We start from the raw sequence: 24,293 nt of genomic DNA, 5'->3' as shown, positions 1-24,293 counted from the left end.
GTTTCTCTGTGAGTGCTCTGCATCTTTAGCGATCTCAGAAAGGAGGTGAGGGGAACAGGGCTGCACTCAGCTTCTCACTGCTGTCCAACCTAACATCTCCCGCAGTGGAAGTGCACAATTCGGCGTGACGCTCACCCTGACCACTGCTGCCTGAGCCTCAGAACTGCACAGCTCAGTTACCTCTACAAGTGGTAGAGGTTGAACTGGTGAGGAAAGGCACCAAGGACTGGGTTGCTTGTGTTTTATAGGCATTTTGGGGATGCTAATGGTCCTGCAGGTGACAGCAAGGGCTGCACAGCTGCATGGTTCATGAATGAAGCCAGCACACAGGGACTTCTGCATATGGGTGAAGCCTGCAGCAAAAACCCCAAGACACTTCATAGGGAAAAGTCTGATCTCTAAAGGGAGAAGCCTGCAGTGCTTTGCCTGAGGTTGTTCCACACACATAGCATGGCCTGCCTTTGAATACGTGGCTTTGATGGAAGCTTCTACCAAATGATGTTTCTCAACTCACTTTCTGAGATGCCAAGTACTCCATGCCCCGTGCCACCTGGTAGGCGCAGGAAACCAGGTCCTTAAACGTCAGCTGCTCCTCGGGCAGCTTGCAGGTGTCGAAGGAATAGTCCATGCCAGGTGGGCGACGTGCCCTGAGGTATTCCCGCAAGTTCCCCTTTGACGCATATTCCACCAACACATAGAGTGGTCCTGCAAAGAAGGGCACATCAGTGTCCAGCAGAGGAAGAGCTGACCACCAAAATCTCATCTGGGTTATTCTGGACAGCCAGTGAGTAATTACACGGAGGGACAGCCAAACCTGAGCCTCCCACGACCCTGTGAGCACTGGGCTGCTCTGCTACGTACCATCCTGTGTGCAGGCACCGAGGAGGTTAATAATGTTTTTGTGCTTTCCAATCATTTTCATCATTTCCATCTCAGAGACCAGGTCAGAAAGGTCCTTGTCTGTGGCGTCATCTGGAGAAGGTAGGAGAGGAAAGCAAAAAAAATGTCATGGAAAAGAATAAGTGTTTAGGGAAGTAGTTACTACTTACAGTAGTTACAACTGCTGTGTAGCCCTGTGGGGCTTTGGTGTGGAAACAATACTCAAAATATGGCTGTATTTGGTTTTGTTCTACTTTGGGAAGAAGAATCAAAATAAAACCAAAATCTACTACCATTAGAACAAAAAAAGATAAAAGAACAAATAAGTGGAGATAAATGTTCATATGGAAATCAATAATGCCTTTCATCTTCTGTTTCTTCACGGTAAGTATTACAGAAAAAAAGTCAGGTTTTGGTACCTGGTACCTGCTTTTCTGATAGTTTCCCTCCCTCAGCTCCACGGGTAAAGAGTAAATGATGGTGGAAGGTAAGAGCTGGGAGAGTGGCTACATGAAGGATTGTATTTTTTGTATAGAAAACTGCAATTTTTCTACAGAAGTAGAAAAACATTTCTGCAAAAGCAGAAAAATGGGGGAAAACCTTCCCAAAAGAATGCTTTGATTTGGAAAGATGTAAATGTTCCTACTTCCAAACCCCGCTTCAGAATGGACTGAAGAAAATGTAAATTAAACAAATCCTTTTCTGATAAGAAACATTACTTTTTTTTACATGTCACCCCATGTAACCTCAAGCCCAGGCTGCTCACTGCTCACTGCTGGAACCCCTACTCTACTTGCTCCAGCAAGTTTGGGATTGAGTTTTTTCCATGAAGTTCCTCAAGAAGGGGTTTGCCAACCGAATTTCTGCAAACCCCATCTGAGCTCGCTGCATAAGCTTTTGGTAGAACAGGCAGCGCTGGTTATGGGAGGAGCAAGGAGTGGGCTGATTCATGGAGCTGACTAGAAGAGAAGGGGGTTCCCCTTCTTCTCAGGCATGCTATTGCCCCTTGGCAGAGAACTGGTTTAATTCCCAGTCCCTCTTCCTGATGGGATTTGCACTTTTACCTGCTCTCCAAGGACAGCCCTCACCCCCAGGCTATATGGGTGAAGGGGAAGAAAGGCAGTTCTTGCTTTCTTCTACTGTATCTGTTTGTATAAAAGACTTAAAAGAGAGGCAAACAGAGGAAATCCCAGCACAATATGCTGTTCTGCCTTCTGTGGACTCCCCATACCTTTTAACATCTTGACAGCAACCGTGACGGCCTTGTTGGGTTTGTCCTTATCAATCCCAATTGCTTCTGCCATCACCACTTGGCCAAAACACCCCTCACCAAGAGGCTTCCCCAAGGTCAGGCTGCAGGGAGGAACAAACAGGCATGTTATGGGGGTACTGGTGTGGCTACACCACCAGCAGGCACAGAGGCTCCAACCCATGGGTTTGACTGACCGAGAACGTGTCAATTCCCACTTGGGATCTGGAGGCAGTTCCAGCTCGGAAACGTTGGCCAGCATTGGCCCATCACTGGAGGAGAGACGTGTGATCCGGACCAGGGGCGTGTTGGAATTCATGGAAGAGTTGGACTCCAGCGACACCTGCTTGGGTAGAGCAAATGAAGTGTTATTGCCAACTGTATTCCCAGGGCAGGCAGTGCCTGAGATGGAACACTGAGGAGGTTTGAGCTCTCTTTGCCCATGGACACACATTTCTGGAAATTTCTAATCAGGAAATGCCCCCACCCTTGCAGAAATGCACTCATTTAGGCACCTGTGGTCAGGTTTTTAGCTTGTGGAAAGAAGGGACAGATCAGCCAGTGCCCTCCAGCAGCAATCCATTCAGCTGCTCCGCGTGCATCGCCGCAGCACATACAGGCTATGGAGTGACCTCTCCCATTCTGGCACTGTAAACAGCCACCATGAGCTTGCAGCCAAAGCTTGAAATCCGTATCCTTCACTATGGGGTTTCATGTGCTGTCTTTTGCTCCTGCCCCTCTGCAATTCCTCTAACTGCACAGAGGACCCTCTGCCACCTCCATGAGAACTGCTCTGGGTTCACCAGTGACCTCTGTGAAAGCAGGAAGGAGCGCAATTACACGTGCTCCTTCTCCTCAAATCCCTGCTCCATCAGGGAGCCTGGACTGAACTGTTCCTCTGCCAGATGTGCTTCTGTGGCACCCACAGCTGCACTGCCAGCCCCTCCTGGACAAGGGCAGCAGCGATGCCGCTGCTTGGGGGCTGCTCATGAACCAGAGTCAGCAGCCACCTGCCACTGCTCCACTGGCACAGGAATTAATAAAAGGGGGTTACACTTATAGGCTGCAGCCAACTTATGTCCCTCTTGGGCAATGTTTTTCTGATGGAGCTTCTCACCTAGAGAGAAAATGTCATAGAGGAGGAAGAAAAAAAAAAAAAAGAGGGATACCATAGGGGGGAATAGGAATCTTGTATCTACTTTCTGTTACCTGTCTCTTGAGTGGAAATTTGGAGACTTTCTGTACAGTGGGGGTGTTCATGGCCTTTTTGTTTGGCATTTTCATCCTCCAGACAATCACCAAGACCAGCACCAGGAGAAGGAAAGAAAAGCCAGTGCCATAACTGAGAATGCCAGTGTACACTGAGCCTGAATCATCCATTTCCATGAGCTCCTCGGCTGCAGGGTGACAAAAGATGGCAGTCAGGACAGGGCAGGCAGCTGCCCACAGGCAACCACACACACGCAGCACAAAGAATTTGGGGAGGACTTGCTCAGCTACGCCAATTTGCTGAGTGACTTCAGTGAGGGGATTCTCCCAGGCCAGTGGTTTTCTGCCTGCGGCTGTAGCTAAAACATTAGTTCAGTTTGCCTCTTTGGGGTAATTCTACTGCCCTTTGATGCAACCTTTGGTTTTTAAAAGTATTCAGCCCACAGACTGAAAATCACTGCTCTAGGCTGAAGGCATCTTCACACATCTGTGCTGTCCCTCTGACCCAGATCTTGCTTTCTCCACACATCCACACCATGTAGCTAGATGCCTTGGATGTGCAAAAGCTGTAGGACTGGGGTTTGCTTCACTTTACTCAGATTCTCTATCAAAGATTTCCACTGGACCAGTGCCTGCTCTGAGGGACCAAGGGGCTCAAGGAGCACCCAGCAATAAGGTATCACACAGGGAAAAAGCCTCAGAACAATTTGCTTAATTATTCAACGAAAACTGTTTTGCTGTGTAGAGGCTGGAAGGTCTGGTTCAGAGAGGTGCGTGAGCCAGGACGGTGATGGCATGAGCCCATCAGCAGTGGCTACTTGCTAGCAAGACTTTATTTAGAGACCAGTAAAGCTCAGCTGTGTTTTCTCTCTTGTTCCTTTCAGGACAGGCACGTAGACCAGAGAAAGGGGCCATGGTAGGACTGGTTTTCTGTCCCACAAAGGCATGCTGGCATCAGAGGAACAGTCAGCAGTGGGAAACTTTATAATGAAGTCATGCCGGCGCGGGTAGCTCACTGATGGATCGTGTCCACCACTGAGCAGCCCCTTCGGCAAGCAGCAGGAGCCTTTCCCTGGCAGCAGCAGGTTCCATGTCAGGTCATGGATGGTTGTGTCCAGGGGGACATGGGGAAGGGGCTGTCGGTGACAGTGGGGGCTGCACCAGCCTGTGTGCCAGCTGTGGAGGGCCTGATCCTGCCAAACAGCCATCCCTTCCTGTGAGAAAGGGGTACCAGATCTCCTGGGACCAGGCACTACGGTTGGTGCCACAGCTCTGCTGCCTTGGCTCACACTGTCTCGTTCTCTGCTCCACGTCCCTCCTCCCATAGCGTGGACGGGGGTTTACCAGCTGAGGTTCCCCCGACAGGCTGTATCCTGCACCCCCTCTGTGGAGGCCTGCTGCTGCACAGACAGCTGTCCTTCGCTGTGTCTGACTTCAAAATAAAGTTCTGCTTCAGGTTTTTTGGTGGGTTTTCTCCTGCTTATTCTTTGATAAAGTAAGAGGTGTAAATTCATACATTGTAAAAACAGAGCATCAGTCGGTTGAGACAATATTGTGAGATTCTCAAAATAACAGAAACATTAGTCTTCTAACGAAAGGAAATGATTTCTCATCCAGTGCATGTCAGAAGCAGAAACAGGATCAGATCAGCTATTACAGAGCTGGCAAATAAACAGGAAAGATCAGCAGATCCCACCAGCTGCAGGGTCGGGCATGGAGGAGACCTTCTTAAGCCCCAGTAAAAGCGATTACATCCAAATCATCCGCACAGATAAAGTCAAGATTAGAAATGCCAAAGTTTCCAGTTCCTAAACACATCATGAGATGGATGTGTTGTGAGATGGACCCAAATGTGGTCTATGACTGGATGAGTCAGAGTGGGCTGTCCAGGATTTTGCATGCCTTTTCATTAAGGGTCTATTGAACATACTCCAGGTCTGTTTCTGCACTCTGTGCAAGGCACAGCACATATGAGATTCAATATGAATATTGCTAGTGCTTCTCTGGACCATGCTCAAGCCTGCCCTGTAGCTGGAGGCAGATTCTGCAGGTGAAGGGGCAGCACAGCCTCATTCCCCCTTTTGGAGAGCAGATCCCTCTGTTGCATATTCTGTGCTGGCTTCATTGTCAATAAGAGCTTTGCACATGAAAGGACCACAAAATCGAGGTCACTCTGGCCTCGGGTTTCAAGCCCACTGCAGCTTTCATCGATCCCAGCTGGAGCAGGCAGCATGCAATGCCCCTGGGAGCCAGGACTCCTGTGCTCTGTCTGCAGATGACTCTCCTTGACCTTCTGTTTGAGATCACTATCTTGGCCTGCTCATCCGTGAAGTGGAAATAATGCTACAGGCAGGGAAGGGTGTACTCACACCAGACACTTATGCATCTAATTTTAGGTTAAGATATGAGGTCAGACAGAAAGGATCCTTCATAAGATGATCCACAATCCATGTCCAATTTAGGTGCCCTGGATCATCTCATGGGGAGGCTTCCTTCTCTCACTGGCAGTGTAAGAAGACAAAGCTCCTTATTTTGGCACCTAACAGTCTCCTAACAAAGAGGCTGTGAACATCTCCCTGCTATCTAGATAAAAAGGAAAAAAAACAAAACCCGTGCATTTTATTTATTTTATTTTATTTAGTATATTAATTAATATTTAATTTATTATAATATTTAATTTACTGCAATTATTTAAAATTTTAGATGCAGTGCAAAAAGAGTCAGCTGCGAGTATGCAACAGGGGTCTGCAGAAAATCCCTCCCTGGAAAACACCCCTCTTCCAAGCAAGAGGCGGTCTGCGGGAACTTGGCATTTCTAAAGCAAAACATCAAGGCATCCTGGAGAGGGAAGGAGAAGCCAGCACAGAAGGAAATACCTGGTAGCACCGTCAGCCAAGCAGAGTGATGTGAGAACCCAATAGAATTCCCTGCGAGACAAGTATATTCCCCAGCATCCTCAAAAGTAACATTTCGCAAGTACAGAATCTCTAGCTCCTTATCCGTTGTGTTAACACCTGCCGTCTACAGGGAAAAAAAACACACACATATAGAAAGAGGGAAAACAGAGAATAAGCCACATTCCCAGCAAGTGTGAGGACACCACAGGCAAATTTTTTAAAAGCAGATTAAGGTGGTTCTTTTTTTTTATTTTTTTTTCCAATGGCCCATCTTCCACATTTATTTATTCATTCCCCTCTGCAACCTGTAGTCAAAAACAAACAAAAAAAAAAGTTCCCTTCACCAGGTTCTTACTCTGTCCCACTAAAGAAGCATGCAAGCAAAAGCATCCAAATGAAAAATTGCCCCCACAATATGACTGACTTTGGGTTAGTAGGATGAGTACAGGGGTGAGGAAAGAAAGGAGGAAAGAGGAGAGAGAGGAAAGACAGTAAGAAAGGATAAAGGAGGGGAGATGTAGTGGGGAAAGATTCAAGTGCTGATCAGAGGAATATACAAACATTTTGGTTCATGAGTTCATTAAAAAATATAGAATTTTATAATTTTTTATCATTTCTTCAGTGGGCATCTCAGAGCCATATGTTGATTACACAGCCCTCAGTACTGCAGTATAACTCCTGTTAAGAACTTTCCTGCAGTGGCACTGAACAACACAGCAGCCAAACCCTCCAGGCTGGAGTCAAAACCCAGAGCCCAGGAGACTGCTGTTGTTCTTTAGTTAACATGTTTGCTTGCATGAGCCAATGTTGATATTTATTTCTCCATTACTTCTCCAAGGGACAGAACTGATTATATCAGTTTTATGGGTGAAAAACTTGAAACAGCTTGGTTTTTCAGAGCTTTGAACGTCAGAGGTCATTAACATGCAATTCTGTTATCAGCACTCAATTGTAAGGAAGGGAAAGGAATTAAGTATGAAGAGTTGATAGCAAAATTTGACAGTCATTTTATTGTGGGAATTTTTCCATGGCAATTGCTGTATAGGCGTTACATTCTTGTAAAAAAAAATTAGCAAGGAAATAAGATAAAGCCATTCAGCGTCAGTTGACAGGGTATAATACAAAATGAATAGTAATTTTAATCACTAGATTCTTAAAAATGTTATAGCTCATTCTTGCAGTTGCCAGGCCCTTGGGACAGAGTCTATGGTTTACCTGGTTTTGGTTTGCGAATGTGGAGCCAAAATGGCTTTTCGGCTATGCCTACGAAATTGTTGGCTCTACACAGATATTCTCCTTCATCTTGTTCTGTCACATTGAACAGATTTAGGTTAGCATCGGCTTCAGCGCTTTTACTGATCCAAGACTGCAGGAATAGACAGAAACCTGAACTTCAGTAAACCAAACAATACCTCCTTCGCACCTACATCAGATAGGATTGACTGTGCACAGCAGGTTTCTTTTCAGCTGTGGCAACATCCCCAGCTCACCCTGTGGCGAGACACCTAACCCAGGACCTAAATGATGAAGAGAAGTTGCATTTGGCCCCCAAAACACGTGCAGGTGAACTCCCTTCCCTTCACACATGCGATTTCTTTTCTAAAACAGACCAGTTTCCCCCTTCTCCATCTCCTCGGTTTCTTAATAACTCTTCAGACAGGAGCACCAGAGAAAGGGTTTAAGCAGAGATTTGTGTTTGCAACTCAGCCCAGCAAATACTGTTTCAATTATCAGATTCCAAAATAGAATTTGGAAACAAAATATAAGCAGTGGCGGTCTGAAACTCGCTGCTGACTTTGCCTTTCAGAAATTAGCTGTAATTTTTTCCACTGCTTATAGGAGCCTCTTCTTTACTAAATAAAGTGGTGCATATAAATCAAACAAAGTTCAGACTCTTAAGCAAGGGGTTTATTTATCTTCTTCCATGCTGCCACAACAGCACATCAGTTTTTTCCCTAAACACTAAACAGTTGTTTTTATTTTGGCTGAAAATGCACAACTGTTTTAAGTGGCCTCAGAAGAAGCTTCAGTTCTGGAAATGAAAATAAAACAATTCTCAGTTTTGGTCTTACGCTCTCCAACTCAGTCTTGATGCCTTCCATTTCAAGGCCTGATCCTGCCAATATGACTTGCAGCCCATTAAAATCATCAGAGCAGCCAGCTCTGATAGGTTATTAACTGAACCCAGAGGAGGCACCAGGAGAGCCCCAGTGTCCATGTCTGATGACAAACACCACCGTTTTTGACCTGATCTCATCTCTAAGGCTTACGCGCTGGCAAGTTTGTCTGCCCTGACTAGTGGGGAAACGTGCCTGCCTGCTGTTGCTGCCTTGTTTATAATTAAACTGGGCATGTTTCAATGCAGAACGTACAATTTAGCCTTTGACAAAGCTTGGGCACAGTGTTGCCAGCACCCCCTGTAACTGGAATGCATTTAGTGCTCTTCTGCAAAGAAAAAGGGTTTTTCTTTGATCACGAATTAGCCCAGGCTTTCAGGAACTGATGCAGGTGATGGCTTGGTTTTGTCAAGCTGTTTAAAAAACGGGTTGAAAGTACAGCATTCAACTTATCCATCTGGACTGGTGTGGGGTTTTACCCCCCCCCTTTAGATGGGGGTGGGGGGAAATTTCATGTGCTAGGCACCACTCTGTCCCCCTCATGTGATGGAGACTGGGATATTCCCCATACATAAACTGCCCCATAGCAGCTCCTACACTCCACAAAATCTCATAAAGGCAGAAGGGAAGGGCAGGCTGATAAAAAATCCCTTATCTCCCTGCAGGCAGCACAGCGTGGGGCAGGAGAGAGCCCCAAGATGACAGTGAGATCATTTTATCAGATATTTATTTATAAAAAACAAGCACACATACATTTAAAAAAAAAAAAAAATCCCTGCAAAGCTGGGCCTGACACAACTCTGTGGAGGCCCAGTGCTGGCACACAAAAGATGCATCCCAAAATGGAAATGCTCCGTGCCCCAGTGCTGATGCCGGCATTAATACAATTCAAAGCATTCCTGATTAACCAGAAGTAGTAAATAGACGTGTGCTGGTCCTATTCAGCAAAAAACATAAAACCAAACAAAACTTGTGCTTTCAAACGCCTGCCTGTGCTCCCCTTCGAGGAATGCGGAGCCTTTGCCGTTCACAGAAGAGAAGGTATTTGGCAATTCTAATTACCTAGCCACCCCGGTGCCGCTCCAACTTAATTTTAAAACACTATTTATACGGACTATTTATATGTTCTTTGCCACAGCAAAATGGGAGCTTGTGCTTGTGACACAAGGCACTGTTCGCAGCGGCTCTGCAAACTTCCAAAAGGTAGCACTTTTTATCCCACGGGGAGACCACACACAGAGCTCGGAGACTATACGAGATGGCATGTGACACAACCAGCTATTCAGAGCTTGGTACTGGGCTGTGAAACCAGGGGGAAATTCAAATATACATAATTCAAACACATTTGGAGAGATGGCGAGAAATAAAAAGTTTTATCAACTTGTGAGAAGCACATGTTGCCAGTCCTGAAGAACTGTCTCCAACCATTTCTTCCAACCAATCTGTTATTTCAATCTGTGTAATTATTTCCAGGGTCTCTGGCTTTTATTATCATGTATCTGGCTGAGTTACAGTTTTGTAGATACTGTCTGATAAGTGTTTGTTTTTTTCTTAAACTTCATACAAAGAGAAGAAGGGTGTGTGCAGCAGGATGAGCATGGGGAATGTCCACACACAGGACAACCTCAGCTTGAAGCTGCAGAGATAAAATCTGCTTTCAGCATGAACTGCAGACTCAGAAAAACTCCATTATGCCCTATATATTTTAATAAACACCAACACATGATGTCCTTAATTATTTAAAAAGAAAATGAATTTTTGAGGTCCAATGTCTTTTCAGTCTCTATTCCCTACTTCTTATATTTATATTGGTTGAGGAGAACCAGACCCTCTGGCTTTGTTCTAGCTGTAATCTGCAAGTTCCCTTTCAAGAAAGCATTTTAGCAAAGTAAAGTCTTACTATGTGAGTTTTTATTCAATTAAAAAAAAAAAGTTTTCCTGAGCACGGATAATAGCAACGTTCACAAATGTTAGTGGGTGGAACAAGACTATCTTGGCTCTCAGGTGCTGGTTGTTCAGCATTATTTAGTATGTGCATGTTGCAGTACGTTTATTTGGAAAAGGAAGAATGTGTTTTAGTTGGGAGCCTTTTATTTTAACAAGCCCTGAAAATACCTCTATTGAAGTTGTAAAAAAAGGTTATTTTTACAATTTTAGGTCAAGTGTAATCTGACAGCTCCTTTATTATGCTGCATTTCTCACAATTACCTCAGCTCTTTCAACTACTTTGCTTATCTCTGCCACTACAGTAGTAGTGTTATCTCTGGCAAACAGAAGAGTTTGGAACATTGATTTTAGAACATTTTTGCTGTATTCCCTCCAAAATGCAGAGTGTTCCACGGCGCAGACTTACAGAAGGACTGCCCTGAGGGCGAGAAGAAGGAGCATGTACCAACCTTCAGCACCGTGACATATGGGGTCCCATCGGGTCCATACTTGCTGCCATTGACTTCCACGTGTTTCAGCCACTGGATATGAGGCTGGGCATCACTGTAGACCTTGCAGTGAAACTCCACATTGCTCCCTACCACCACGGTCTGGTTGGCAGGGAGCCCTGCTTGCAGGATGGGTCGGTGGGGTGACCTTTCTGAAAAACAGAAAAGAGAAGAAATCCTTTTACTTGTCCTTCTTCCAGCCAGTATTCTCCTCTGAAACCTCTATCTGCTGGCTTTTCAGCAGAAAGGGTGCAAAAAAGTTTTGTTCCCCACAGGTGTCCTGACCACTGCCCTACCCAGTGCTTCTCAAGCCAAACAGAGAAGAACCACCAGGGAACAGAAGAGGCACTTCAGCCCTGCCATGCCTTTTCTGGCCCCTCTGTAGACTGGTTAAGTAATTTACTGATCACAGTTCTGAGCCTGAATTATTGGCCAAAAAGAAGTTTGTTGTTGCTTTTAGAAGACACATGATCCAGCACCTTGGGAAAGAAACTAAGTGCTCCTGCTTCTCATACCCTATCATGAAGCTATTCAACACCACCACCACAGATCAGCTGTAGAGAGAAAACAGTGAAATCTCACCTAATACATCAAGCTGGTACGTGTGCCTAATGCTTCCATATTTGTTCTCCACAACACAGGTGTAATTCCCTCGATCTGACGGCACAACACTCTCCATCACCAGGCTCCACTGCTGGTGTCGCAACTAGAAGAAAACAAACCATCAAGTTCGTGGTCAAGCACCCTCATCACCAGACCATTCCAACCAGTGAACAATCAGTGGGCTCCTACATACTTGGCCAGCATGAATGGACTCCAGAGTAGGCCTGAACATCACAAGGACCCATTACAAGGGTCTTTAAAGTCTGAGAAAAGGCATTAAGACCAATGAAAAAATGATGCAACATAAGTTAACACACTGAGATTTCAATGGGGACTTCTACATGCTTCCACAATAACCACAATAATGAAACCAGCTGACAGCTGAACATGGCACCTCTCATTCGAATAATGACTTCAGAAGGCATCAGGTAAGACAACTCCAATCTGCTGGTCCCCTCTGCCACTCTGGTCCAGAGGCTCTGTCAGCTCAAAACATTGTACTCTCAGTGTAGACCTTTACCAACTGCTGTAGACCTTTACCAACTGCTACATATAATCCGTAAGAAGACTATAAACAATAAAATCATACTTCTCACCCCACCTACAATATATATTTAAAAATGTGTGTGTTATAGAGGCAACAGGTCACTGCATCTGTCTGAACAGAAATGGATGTCTATAACCGAGTCAGTCCCCTAAATTCCCTATAAGAAACAGGAGAAAACATGTCCAGCCTCAAGTCTGGTCCCTAGGATGCTTGGTCAGCCCTTCTATTTTGGCACAGAGTTCTATACTAGATGGTTTTCTGGATGTGGCTCATGTTAAGAAGGGCTGTTCAGTAGCAGAAGGGAAAGCACAACCCATGTCTCCAACTTGACCTGCTGCCCTGTGATCTCAGCTAGAATGTTTGTCTCTAATGACTATAAAGGAAATAACGGATACGGAAAGCAAATCTTGAATTAATACAGAAAGCAACCAACAGTAACAAAGATGACTTCAGGGGGCATAGTATATGAAAGCTCTCCAAATCTCTGGATATTAATTTGATGCCTTCTGCCGCCCAAAGCAGAACATTTAACTTTATTAAATGTTTTGAAGGTGACCCCAAGGACACAGAAGCAGGAGATTACAATAGCACTGTGCTATAGTATGTCAAGGGCTGATGGAAAAAACAAGGGTGTAATTGCTCCTGGAGGTTTCTTGCTGCAGCAGGTGAACTCAAATATGAAGTCATTTAACCTCTTGTGCTACACATAAATTGCATCCACATGCTTCCCTTTAAAGGGCCAAGTTGCAATCAAAGCCAGAATTCTGCAAAGAGAAGGTTTAAAATCATAGGACTAGACAGCTTAAGTTGCAAGATGCGCAAGTAAAAGTCATTTTAACAAAGCTCTGTAGATCTCTGCATCCCTGAAAACAGCACTGCTGAGCACCCCACTTTTCAGAGACCACTGATATAGCATTTCCTTTCATTTCAGGCTATACGTAACAGGAGGCTGGGGCTAAACAGTCTGTACACACATCTCAGCTGGGGCAGATCTCTGGTCAGGTCTGACTGCACCTCTGCCCACACAGGACAGCACAAATGGAAGAGCTCAGCGCAGAACCAACATTACACCTTTTGTAGAGCAACATCCCATTTGCTGCATCTCTGTAACTGTGTGGCAATTACAGGGTAAGAGAAGCTCTGAGAACAGAGAGCCTGGACCCCAAGTTCACAGCTGAACATACCAGACTGTCTCGGAAGTTTCAATGCAAATTTGTGGCTGTTCAGTGGCTCATTTCCATACTGGCTTGTCTCATAGTTGTGTCTAAAAGGCCTCTTTTAATCCACTTTTCAGCATTGCAAAGTGTTTGCATGTTGAACCCCTAGGAGCTACTTCAAGGAAATGGGGCTCCAGACACATGGATGACTCCCTAGTCGGACCTGTATTATAAAATCAGGTCCAAATTACTTGTTTTACTAAGGATGAACTTATATGACACTTTCAAAGAACTTCCTCATGTTTGTGATGGGGACTTTGGACTCTGAACAGAGAGAAGAATCTGGGGGCACAGACTTACAGGGTAGAACTTGTTTGGAAAACCTTTGAGAAGCAACAAATTTGGTTTTTTTTAAGGTTGAGACTGACCGATTTAAAGGATAATAAAATGGGATGTTCCCAAGTTAGAATAGTCACTGCACTCGAAAGAATACTAGAAACATGAAGTGACTTAGTGTAGGCATTAATCAAGTGGGTGAGATACTGGAAATCCCTCTGGTTTATTTGGTGTTGTCATTCTTGGCTCCTTGTGAAACAAACATTTGCAGACACACTTGGAACCTTGTGTTTGCCAGGCTGGTATGCAAGTTAGTGCAATGGTCTGGGGAAGGGATAATCCTCCATCTCCCCTCCCCCTCAATCTTCCCTTCTAGGGTCATTTAACACACACAGGCTTATGATATTAGAGATTCCAACAAGGATTTAACCATTAATGCTCTTTGGGAAATTTCATATGATAAGTCATATGAATTTCTTTACCAGTTAAGGATGAACTGTAACAAAACTAGGTTAGCCTGCCCTTCATGTTTTCAACACTCACCCTTCTCTCCTGCAGGCTTTACGCCCAGCAGTCACACAGGGTCTAAATGCCATGTGCAAGCATCAGACGTGGAAGAGTGGTCAGCTTTCATTTGCTGACAACAGACTTCTCACAATCAACATTTAAACTCTTCCACGCACTGAAAACAAATGAGAACATTCCCAGCTCAGGGATTTCTGGGTTAAGACCAGACCTCGAGATGAAGTAAGCCAACCAAACTCTGCCAGATCTGGATCTTGCCCATTCTTTTCAAGCTGCCTAATCCTGTTATGAAGTTAAGTTGTAACAGGGAATTTAAATCTTAAATACATGAGACACCGAGCAGGTTTTCAATCTCCTTTTCTGGTTCAAATCTCAGCTGATACCTATCAGTATATTTATACTGGATGAGATTTATACTAGACTACTTACACCTAACTGCGGCCCATGAGCAAAAGCAAGCAAATAAAGGAAGGAACATTACAGAGAGAGAGAGATGTCTTTATATCAAGAATGGGACAAAGAACTACACCTAGACAGATAGAGAGCTTAAACCAATCTTCCTGTAATTGGCCTGACATTGCCTTCAAAAGCTCTTTTAAGCATTGGTTTGTTGCTGGAAGGTGTCCCTAGAGACACAAAGTACAGCGATGCCAAAGACTCACTACCATGTTGCAGAGGATTAAACGTGTCAATTTAAACTCAAAGATAGATTAAAACTCCTGGAAAGTGGGTAGGGGAATTGCTTTCAGCTTTAGATTTTATTCTGCAAGCATAATTTAGTGCAGCTGATGTCACATAGTTTAGTGAAAAGCCGTTGGAGTGGCGCACGCAAGCCTGAAAACACTTCATGATGATCCTTACAGCCTGCAATTAGTAAAAGATGCTTGTGCTTTGTGAATGTCATCTGCTGAAAAGCAGTTTACCCACAGGAGCCGACTCCCCACTTCTTTTTCCTCCATAACTTTTCAGAAGATCCAAACCTGAGCATGCTCTCAGCCTCATCCCGGTTGGAATAGGGACAGGACTGAGGAGGGAGCTTCAAAGCCTTCACTGAAGCAATCACAAAAGGCTCTTTCAGGAACAGGTCTGAGCTAACAGGAAAGAAACAGCCCAAAACTGTGGGGAGGGAGGGTTTTTTTGAATCCTTCTCTGGTTTCTGGAGCACGGCACGCTTTGCATGCCTGGTGCCCCTTCAAAACACTACGGATGTGGCAGGCATCAGCACATAGCTATTCCAAGTACTGATGAAAGTGCTTTCCTACAAGTCACCTTCTCTCCTGAGCAGCAGCCCAGGGATATGTCAGGGCTGGCACAGTGCAGACAAAAATTCTTGCTTAGGAGTCCCTCCTGCTATGATGATTTTGTTATAATCAGCTGCTGCCAGTTTTGTTCTCCCCAAATAAAACAAAAAAAGAGTAAAAGAGTCTTACTGTCACCTTTAGTAATAACAACAACAACAAAATCAGAGAAAAGCTGATTTTCCTTTTAAAATCCTGCCATAATTCATCATATACAGTAGCACAGAAACTTATGGCCAATTAAATAGTTCGACTGCATTAAGGTTTAGTGTCCCTGAGCTCCATCTATAAACATGAGCCAGAGCATTTTCCAGAACACCTCATGGTAGAAAGGCAGGAGGGAGCAGCCAAGGAGCAGATGCTATTACTCTGGCTACAAGGGAATCCAACGCTTGACCAAGGGTCAGTGATTTATACCACAAAAATGTTAATGACTACCAGCATGAGCGTCCAGCTCTTTGGTGAAGGTCCTTCCTATACCTTCAAAGGATACTGAATAGGTTTTCCCTGAAAGCTGGGAGTAGCTACAGCTTGGTCTAACACATCTCAATGCACGGGGCTGATCTCCAGAAATTAGGACAGAAGTTTCTGCTGTTGCATTTTTTATCATTGTTCACAATGCAACCATATACCCAGCCCCATTTCTACCTACTCCCTGAATGACCACTATAGACAAACTCAGAAGGAATTAGCCTTCAATCCCAAAGGACAGCAGTCCTTTTTAAAACTCTGGTGTCAAGCAATTCCTAAGGGTGCAGGAGCCACCCTTGTTTCTACACAGTCAGGACAGCGCTCTTACACCCACCAACGTTAATCGCTGTGAAATACAATTTTATAGTTGGTAGAAAACTACTAACAAAAACTGAGATCCAAACCAAGTCCTTACCTTAATGCCCCCAATCCGATGCTCCCCTTTGAACTCTTTGCCGTTTTTCAGCCAGTAGATGGAAGGAGTTGGGTTTCCACCCGCTGGGCATCGGAAGCGAACGGTGTTGGCGGCGGGAACTGCCAGCAGCTTCTTCTCCATCTTATCTGGCCGGGTCCAGAAGGGGACACCTGAGAAAGGAAAAACCAAGTTGAACAGGCCCCTTTCTGCCACAGAGGATATCAGCTGGTGAGCAGATGCATTTGAGGAGGATTTGGCATGTGCGGAGTGACAGTTAAATTGCTACCTGCTGCAGTCAAGATAAATGACACAGAAATGCTTTCCAGCTAAATGACTCTCATAGACATAGACAGGGTGTTTGCATTTTGGCTTTGTGATGAAAGGTTCATGACCAGGTTCTTGTCTTGGTAATGCCAGTATAAATCTAAAGTGGCTGCTTTTAAATCAACAAGTAGAGTTATCCCAGATCAGGATGAGAACCTGGCTTCAGCATGTAAAAAGATACAGACAATAGTAGCCAAGAAGCATAAACAGCAGAAAGATGTTAGAACTGTAAAAGAATGCTGATGGGCCGGCAAGGGAGCAGAGAAAAAGTGTGAGCTGAGTGCACTGGAAAATGTTCCTCCTCAGTGAGTACAAACGTAGTGTAGCCTCCTTAAGGGAAGGAAAGAAAAAAACGCGCCAGCGCCAAACTGGTTTATCATGTTTATGTTCTCTAAGTACGAGTGATTTTAGTTTTAAAGATTCATGTTACCTTTGAACAGGGATAAGTTTTAAAACACCAGTGTTAGCATGAGATACTTTTTATAATCTGCCTCAAGTACAGCTACGTTCCTTGGCTGTGTTACAAACATTACATATTAACTCCAAATTAAGGCAGCAGCAGCAGCAAACTCATTATACTTAGAAGAAAGAAAAAGTTTTTTAAAAAAGCCTCCTGAGCTTTCATTTCTGCTAAAGGAAACACTGCAGAGCTGTACATGCTGTGTTTCTCCTGCCACACTGGGGCCACATCCAGCCCCCCAGATCTGTGCTCCACGCTGAGGCCAAAGGGGGAGATGGGGGCAATGTGTTTGGCAGTGGGGGGGCAGTGTTTGGGCTATAAAGGAGGCAAAAAGGAGGCCAAGGAGGGTAAATGGCATCTCCTCCAGATGTGCAGGAAGTGCTCAGACATGGAGCACCCAAACCCACCAGTTGCAGAGACTTGTGTGCTTCTGGCCAAGACAAACTGAAGGCGCTGGCCCTTCAAGAATTGTCTTGGAGAACACAATGGCTGCCAAGGCTGTTGGGAAAGCATCACTGCTGGTCTCTCCTGCAGCAGTGACGATGCTCAGGATCATCACCATCCAGCATCACAGCCCCATCTCAGCGCTACTCTGAAGCCTCTGTAATCCCCTTCCCCTTAATGACAACTGTGTACAAAGTTGTACCTCTTGCTGAATGCCTTTGAGATGCACAGGAGCTCCCTCCTTTCTCCAGCACTCCCCAGGTGCACTTAGCCCTAGTGCATTTGGCTCCATGACACACATTTTGTTGCAATTCCAGGTAAGTCAGTGATGACCCCACCTTGGTTTAAGTCCCCAGCGTCCCCTACACAGGCTCCCTGCTGCATTCCAGCTCCAGGGATATTGCAGGCAAGGTCATAAAGCTCAGCCAGGGCAATCCGTGCACCCATCTATTTTTAGCACCTACTAACACTCTCCTCGTGGTCCTCTGTCCTTGCAAAGCCCACCTGACCATGATGATCTGGATGTCAGGAGCTACATCCAGAAGGCCCTCCATTTGCTAGAGACATCGCTCTCATGGTTTATCTGCTTTCACACCTCTGCAACTGGATGTAGGTACCTCAGTAACGCTGTCCCAGGGAGGGAAATCCAGTACTGAGGGTTTGCATCTGCCCTCAGCCTCCCTTGCACAATGCTCTGTGATGCCTATCAGAGTCAGCCCCACGTATCAGAGGGATCTGTGCTCACCCATCCCGCGTACGCGCCTCATTTTTTAAACAACGAAACTGCTTAAGGGCCCTTTTCTTGCCAGGATGGCACCGGATACGGCAGGGGAACGGCTGGCACAAGCAGCAACAAAAGGAGGAATCCCCGCAATTCCCATGCTCCTGCAAAATCCCAGCTAAAAACTTCGCTCTGAACACATGACACATCCAGGGGAGGCCTCAAATACTACGTGAAAATATGGGCCAAACTGGGACATCAGGTAGACATCTACCATTCCAAATGGTAGAACTGAACAAAAATGGGGAATATCCTCAAAAAATGTTAGAAGAGTGTGTGCAATCCCTGAAGAAAGAGCCGGTCTTGATGGTAAAATGCTTTTGCTATCAGATGAACTGGAAAGGGCAGAAACCAAGCAAAGGCTGGGCAAAACCCCAGGCAGCAGCAGGGGAGTAAACATGGAGGAGGACACTTGGGGTGGTGTTGTGAAGGCTGAAGAGGAGGGAGCTCCAAAAACCACGTTGGGAGACGTCTGGTCTCTGGTTTCCGAAGCATGGGCTGTTTTCTGTCCGAACGCTTCCTTTTGGAAATGCACCCCAATTTCCTGGGGACTTCACAGGGCTACAGGGGAGAGTTATGGGAAAGGCCAGGCACAGACGGAAAAGTCCCCCCTTGCTGCCACTAAGGAGGGCAGACAAATAACCTGCTGTTTGTTGTCTGATTAACATATCTGCCTACAATAAATTCCATTTTATGGTGCCCGTGACACTCACTGGGCACTGGGGTGTAACTGGATCGCATGGTCACCCTGCCAGGACCAGGGGCCTCCTTGTGCTGTGCTTTTTGGGATCCTTACCCTTTCCACACCAGCTGTATGTGCTGCAGGGTGATGTTTTACCCCATTTTCTCACTCAAAAGATGAGTTTGAATCCCACAGGAGACCCATCAACTCACTGGCTGCAAATGCTGTCACTGAAGCCAAGGGAGATTTTGCTATCAGACATCAGAGACAAGCAAGAAGGAGCCCAGGAAAGTTTCCAGCTGGGGATATTCTCCATATGGAGCAAAGGCAGGATTCGCCCCTGCCTCCTGCAATTAGACACAGCTTCTTCCCTGAGTGCTTTCCCTTCGTTTGGGTGCTCTTCTGTGAGATTCAGGGCTTGCCAGGGCTGGGCACCCCTGGATTAATGTGCCAAGACTCAAACGGGGCACCGCTCTCCAGTCAAACTGGAACTGGAAGAAAGCGTCTACACATTGAAAACAGTGCCTTTGTTCTCACTTGCCGGAGCAGCGAACAAAACATCCCTGCTTTTGGTTTGCTCTGCCCCCTGAGTCCTTTCATTACCACTTTTTAAGGGGCTGAAAATGTTGCTAACTCTTCTTTTCAAGCAAAGCTTGCAAAGCTCCAGAGACTTTTGGGAGCGGGAAAGGAGGAAGGATGAAAGACAGGAAAAATTTCTAGACCTGCTCTCTCTAAATTAATTACCGGCAATGGTTTTGCATGTGCAGGTGTGAAAAAAAAAAAAGGGACCCACAAACATTATCACAGGCCCTTTCCCATCATCAAACACTAAGCCTGATGGTCCATTTTGTTTGTCAAAGACACCGGCCACCCATCCAACTGGAATGACCAATTAAAAAAAACTGAGAGCGATACTTGGAATAATTAATACAACCGAGCGCTCATTTAGCAATTAGGAGCTGCCACCAAATTCTGTGGCAGACAGAATCAACCCTAATTGTGTAATTTCCCCAGCTGACGCCTCCTAGGACACAGCCAGATTTAATTGGAGATTATAGGGGCTCTTTGAAGGTGCTGGGGCTGCGCAGTGGGGGCTCCAAACAAACAGATACAGAGGGGTAGGGAGCACTGGGGCAGAAGTGCAGCGTGTGAAAAGGGAGTTTTGTTTTTGTTTCAGGGCCAGGAAAAACAGCTGTAGAGAACAGAGGTATTGGAAAGCCTCTTTTTGCAAAGGCGGATCATGGTTTGTGACAAGGTTGCAAAAAACAGGCTGATGATTTGAAGGCGCTGAAGTTCCTCCTTATACTTTTCTGCTGCTCATCCCTAAGGGGTGCCCTGTTTCTGTACTGCCCTTCAGAGAGGAAGCCTGAAGGACGGTGAGCAGAGCAGGTCACTCCATGTGGAGGGCCTGTCTCCACGCTCTCCAAGACTTTTTGAACCAAATATTAACTTCTTTTAGGACAAATTTCCTCTCATCCTCTTGCTTTAGTATTTCCAGCTCATCAAAACCCTAAAACTAGTAAGATTGGCTTCAAACTCATGACGCTATGGGAACCAGCTTTCCAAGCTCTCCATTATATGAGGATAAGAAACTCTCTCGAGTAACACAATTAAGACAGAAAAGTAACTTATCACAAGGGGCAGGACACAATCATTTTATTCAGTGATGTACTGTATGGCAACATCCAGTGAGCCAGTCCTGGATGAATTAACTACTCCTAAATACGAAACACTATCAGTTATATTGACTAGATGATCTTTAAGGTCTCTTCCAACCCTGCCCATCCTATGTTTCTATGGTATTTTTCTTTTGCATGAAAGTGTATTTGTTGCCTTTCCTCCTCTAACTACTGACCGGCTATGTCTGATGGCCATGCAGGGGCTCATATGCCCCATTAGTAGGGCACATTTTGCCACAGGAGATGGAGGACCCAGGCCTTTGGGCTCTCCAGAGGACATGGCACTGGCTACATTGTGTCTGCCTGCCTGGGATGGTCCTACAGCCCCTATTCCTGGCGGGATATCCCAACAGTGGTGGTACCAGGGTTAACAGCATGGCTCCCCAGATTCAAGAGATCTGCGAAGGTCAGATGGAGGATCTGATGTCAAAGAAAGCAACATAAAGCACATCCACGTCACAAAATGCCATGAGGTTTCACCACACAGACACGTTAAGCTAACCAACCATTTTTAAAGCAGAAGAGAGTCCCACTTTTTACCCTTCAGGAGAGACCCTTCAGGAAAGCCAGCCATCAGGTCTAAAAAAAGAGACAGCCCGAAGTCAAGAAGACCCAGAAAACAGGCTATAAATACATGCGGAGAAACGCGTGTTTTCCTTTTCAGTGAAGAAAAACGTCTTTCTGTACCATAAACCAGCTGATGTTTTGTGATACCTGTTGCTAAGAGATCGAGTTCTCTACAAACCACATAAAAAAAATGTACTGAACGATTAGTTGTGCTCATCAGAAGCTGGAACAAATCCTGACCAAACCAGACCTTCCCTCTGCCTGTACCATGTTTCAGCAGGCACCAGGAGCCCTGAGCAGCTCTGCAAAGGTGCTTGTCACCTCCCAGGGTCCGGTCCTTAATTAGAAGCTATCAGAAAACCACTAACTGCTGCTGATGGGTCTCCTGGCACTGTAACTTACCATTACTGCCCACATACTGTATGACAGCGCTATGAACTTATTACGTTTGAAAGAGTCCTGCATGTCCAACACTATGGGCAGGAGAGATTTTCCAGTCGTGTTGAACTTCTGCCAGTGTACGTAGCTGATTAGGAGTTCAAATACAAGACATTTATTTATTAAAAACACATACACCCAGGCAGCTCACTTTGCAGAAATATAAAGAGCAGAATAAAATGCAACGCTAATGCCTCTGAAGCACGTAATGATCCTGATTAATGCTATTGCACTTAAAGAAACCAGCACTAGGATTGAAAGAGATTCAGAGTAAAAGCACTGAGAGGCTCTGTCCTGGGACTCCCTTCTCCACATGAGAAAAAAGAAAAAGCCAGTAAATCCAAAGGGGTTGCTCTCACTTATGGCATCAGTAAATTTGGCCCTTGGCTAGTGTAAATTTTATGCTCTGATTCCAGCCAAGATGCTGGTAAGGACCAGAATCGGAACAGTTGAAAGTAAAGCAGTCCAAGGTTTGAAATGGTACGACACTCGTGTAATGTCAGTGTAGTAAAAAAACAATAAATATGGCAAATGGGTTTGTCTGGATTTGCATGCAAGGAGGATTTATAACTACTCATCAATTCAGATTTGCAGCATTGAGTCTCCAAAATACACAACTGCTGCTGTAGGATTCCACAGCAGCTATACCACTCTGGCAGCTATTTCTAAATTTTTAGATAAACATCATCATGGTACCACCCTAAGGTCACTGACTTCAACACAAAGAACGAGCTGCTGTCCAACCACAAGAACATCCAGATGAACTGCACCGCTTGGGAGCCACATCCCCTTGAAAGAAAAGGCCTCTGTACCCCAGAAAAACAAATTACCTGTATCTTCTGACTCATCGTCGTCATCTTCATCATCACCTGACGAAGGAGAATCTGGGAGAACACAGAAAAAGAAGTGAAGCAGAAAGAGGATGGTATGTGGGGACATCATGCTGGATGAGGCTGTTGGTGTCATGGTGGGTTCCAGCAAGGGAGGACAATCAACTGATGGGTCGCCCTTCCCTGCAGCTCCACCAGCCTATCCCTCTGATGCTGCTGGGCCAGGGACAACTAGCCAGGAGCTTTCTGAACTGGTAGAGAGGTGTCATGAGTTTGCCAGTGCTCTGCAACCAGAAACTGGGGTCCCATGCCAAATACTTCTTCCTGTGTGACATGCTCTTCTCCTAATAAATACAAAAGATATTCCAAAATGGAAAGTTTCTTTTCGCAGAACAAGCTGTCTGACTGCTTTTTTTTCCCCCCTCTAGCATTCACTCTGAAGACTTTTTATTTGAGCCATGTCTCAGAGCTACAGGTCAGCATTTCTAATTCACTTTCCCTGCATTTTTCTTTTAACTCAATATACTCCTGCCATGTCTCCTTTCATTAACTCCTTGTTCAACCACTAAGACCAAAGCTTTTGAACTTCTCCATTGACATTCTGATGGCTACTCTGTGACCCAGTTCCCTTGGGTTGTATTCCTCCCACAGAGGCACCTTGAGGCTGTAACTGAATACAGGTTAACAGGTGGGAATCTTCCATCTGTATCTTTCCAAAACATCCTGAACTATTTCTTTTAATGTGGTCTAATATCTCACCTTCTCCAAGCTGTCCACAATAAAGTTTCAGTCCCTCTTCCCTTCACCAAATGACTACTGTAAATGTAAATCCCATTATCAAATAGCAGCTTAGTGTTTGATTTAGTCTACACTATTTAGTACAGTTCAGTACTGTACTCAGTCTTGAAGATTTAACATCACTGACTTTCTATAATCTCCAGGAATTTCTCTTTTAAATAAAGGCAAAATGCTATCAACCCAGCAGCCTTTATATTCTGAGACAGTGGCAAAAGAACTTGGCCTTAAACACTAGAAAACAGAAAACTTTCTGAGTGTTCAACACGTGTCCAGAAATGCAAAGCAGTACTTTAGATCAAGCCAGGCAGAACATCCTTTATTTTGAGATGCACTTGAGTTTTCTGCTGTTCTCCGACCAGTTCGGTGGAGGTGAAAATGCAAAGGCAAAAAAAAAAGGGGGGGGGGGAGGTGAGGGAAGAGGAGGGGAAAAAAGGAAGGAAAGGCAACAACAAATACGTATTCTCTGCAGAATCTGGAAGGACCTTTCAGACCTATATTCACCATCCATAGAATCAAGTAACACAGGAGCCATCTCCCTGCCTTAGACTGCAGGGGCGCATTGTGCTTTCCACCTTCTCTTTGGCAGAGTCTCAAAGACGACTTCAAGCACGTATCTTAACTGCAAATCCACAGTTGAGGTCCTGCTGGCAGCAGAACTAGGGAAATGCCATGGGGCTTGCTGAAAGTGAAGTGGATGTTTAGGTGTTTCGGCTGATCCAGCAGGTTTACTCAAGTCCTGGCGAAGGCAGACACTGAGCCAAATCCCCACCAGCATTGACAGAGAAACCAGCACGTTCTCAGCTCTGCACTCTCAGATTTGGTTACCCATATATTAACATGTGATTAAAGTTCACTTCTGCTTTCCAATGAATGCATCAGGACCAGGGAGTAGAAACAATTTTTAAACTAACTCAAAAACATTTTCGCAAGGTTGAGAGAAGTCTTTGCCTTTGCTTGTGTTTAAGATAAGAGGTGCAGCTCAAATTTTAAGACCAAATATCCCATGTTCATAGCTACTGTCCTATTCAGGTTACTGTAACATCACCTTTTTCAAAAGGTGACTAAAAATTATAAACTGTTTATGATTTACTTAAATAGCAATCTTTTGCAGAAATTGTCAAGTATTGGTATCAGCAAGAACTGCTAGTTATA

General features: G+C 45.1%; 1 protein-coding gene across 3 annotated transcripts in view; it reads right to left on the bottom strand.

The window, feature by feature from the left end:
• The window catches only part of FGFR3 (fibroblast growth factor receptor 3), a 55,955-nt gene that overhangs the window by 7,851 nt on the left and 23,811 nt on the right, over positions 1-24,293 (bottom strand). Inside the window, exons 4-13 of one of the 3 annotated variants that reach the window (XM_039383341.1) lie at positions 22,344-22,397; positions 16,139-16,308; positions 11,369-11,492; positions 10,748-10,938; positions 6,214-6,358; positions 3,332-3,525; positions 2,326-2,471; positions 2,111-2,232; positions 862-972; positions 515-705 (exon numbers count right to left, since the gene is read on the bottom strand). In XM_039383341.1, the coding sequence (XP_039239275.1) occupies positions 515-705; positions 862-972; positions 2,111-2,232; positions 2,326-2,471; positions 3,332-3,525; positions 6,214-6,358; positions 10,748-10,938; positions 11,369-11,492; positions 16,139-16,308; positions 22,344-22,397 (1,448 nt within the window). Of the gene's footprint in view, positions 1-514; positions 706-861; positions 973-2,110; positions 2,233-2,325; positions 2,475-3,331; positions 3,526-6,213; positions 6,359-10,747; positions 10,939-11,368; positions 11,493-16,138; positions 16,309-22,343; positions 22,398-24,293 lie in introns of all 3 variants that reach the window. The other 2 variants (XM_027715547.2, XM_027715548.2) reach the window with 2 other exon arrangements.

The sequence above is a fragment of the Pipra filicauda genome, unplaced genomic scaffold (assembly GCF_003945595.2).
Source record: "Pipra filicauda isolate LSUMZ 115617 unplaced genomic scaffold, ASM394559v2 scaffold305_size881528_pilon, whole genome shotgun sequence".
NCBI lineage: Eukaryota > Metazoa > Chordata > Aves > Passeriformes > Pipridae > Pipra > Pipra filicauda.
This window is presented reverse-complemented; position numbering and strand designations above follow the sequence as displayed.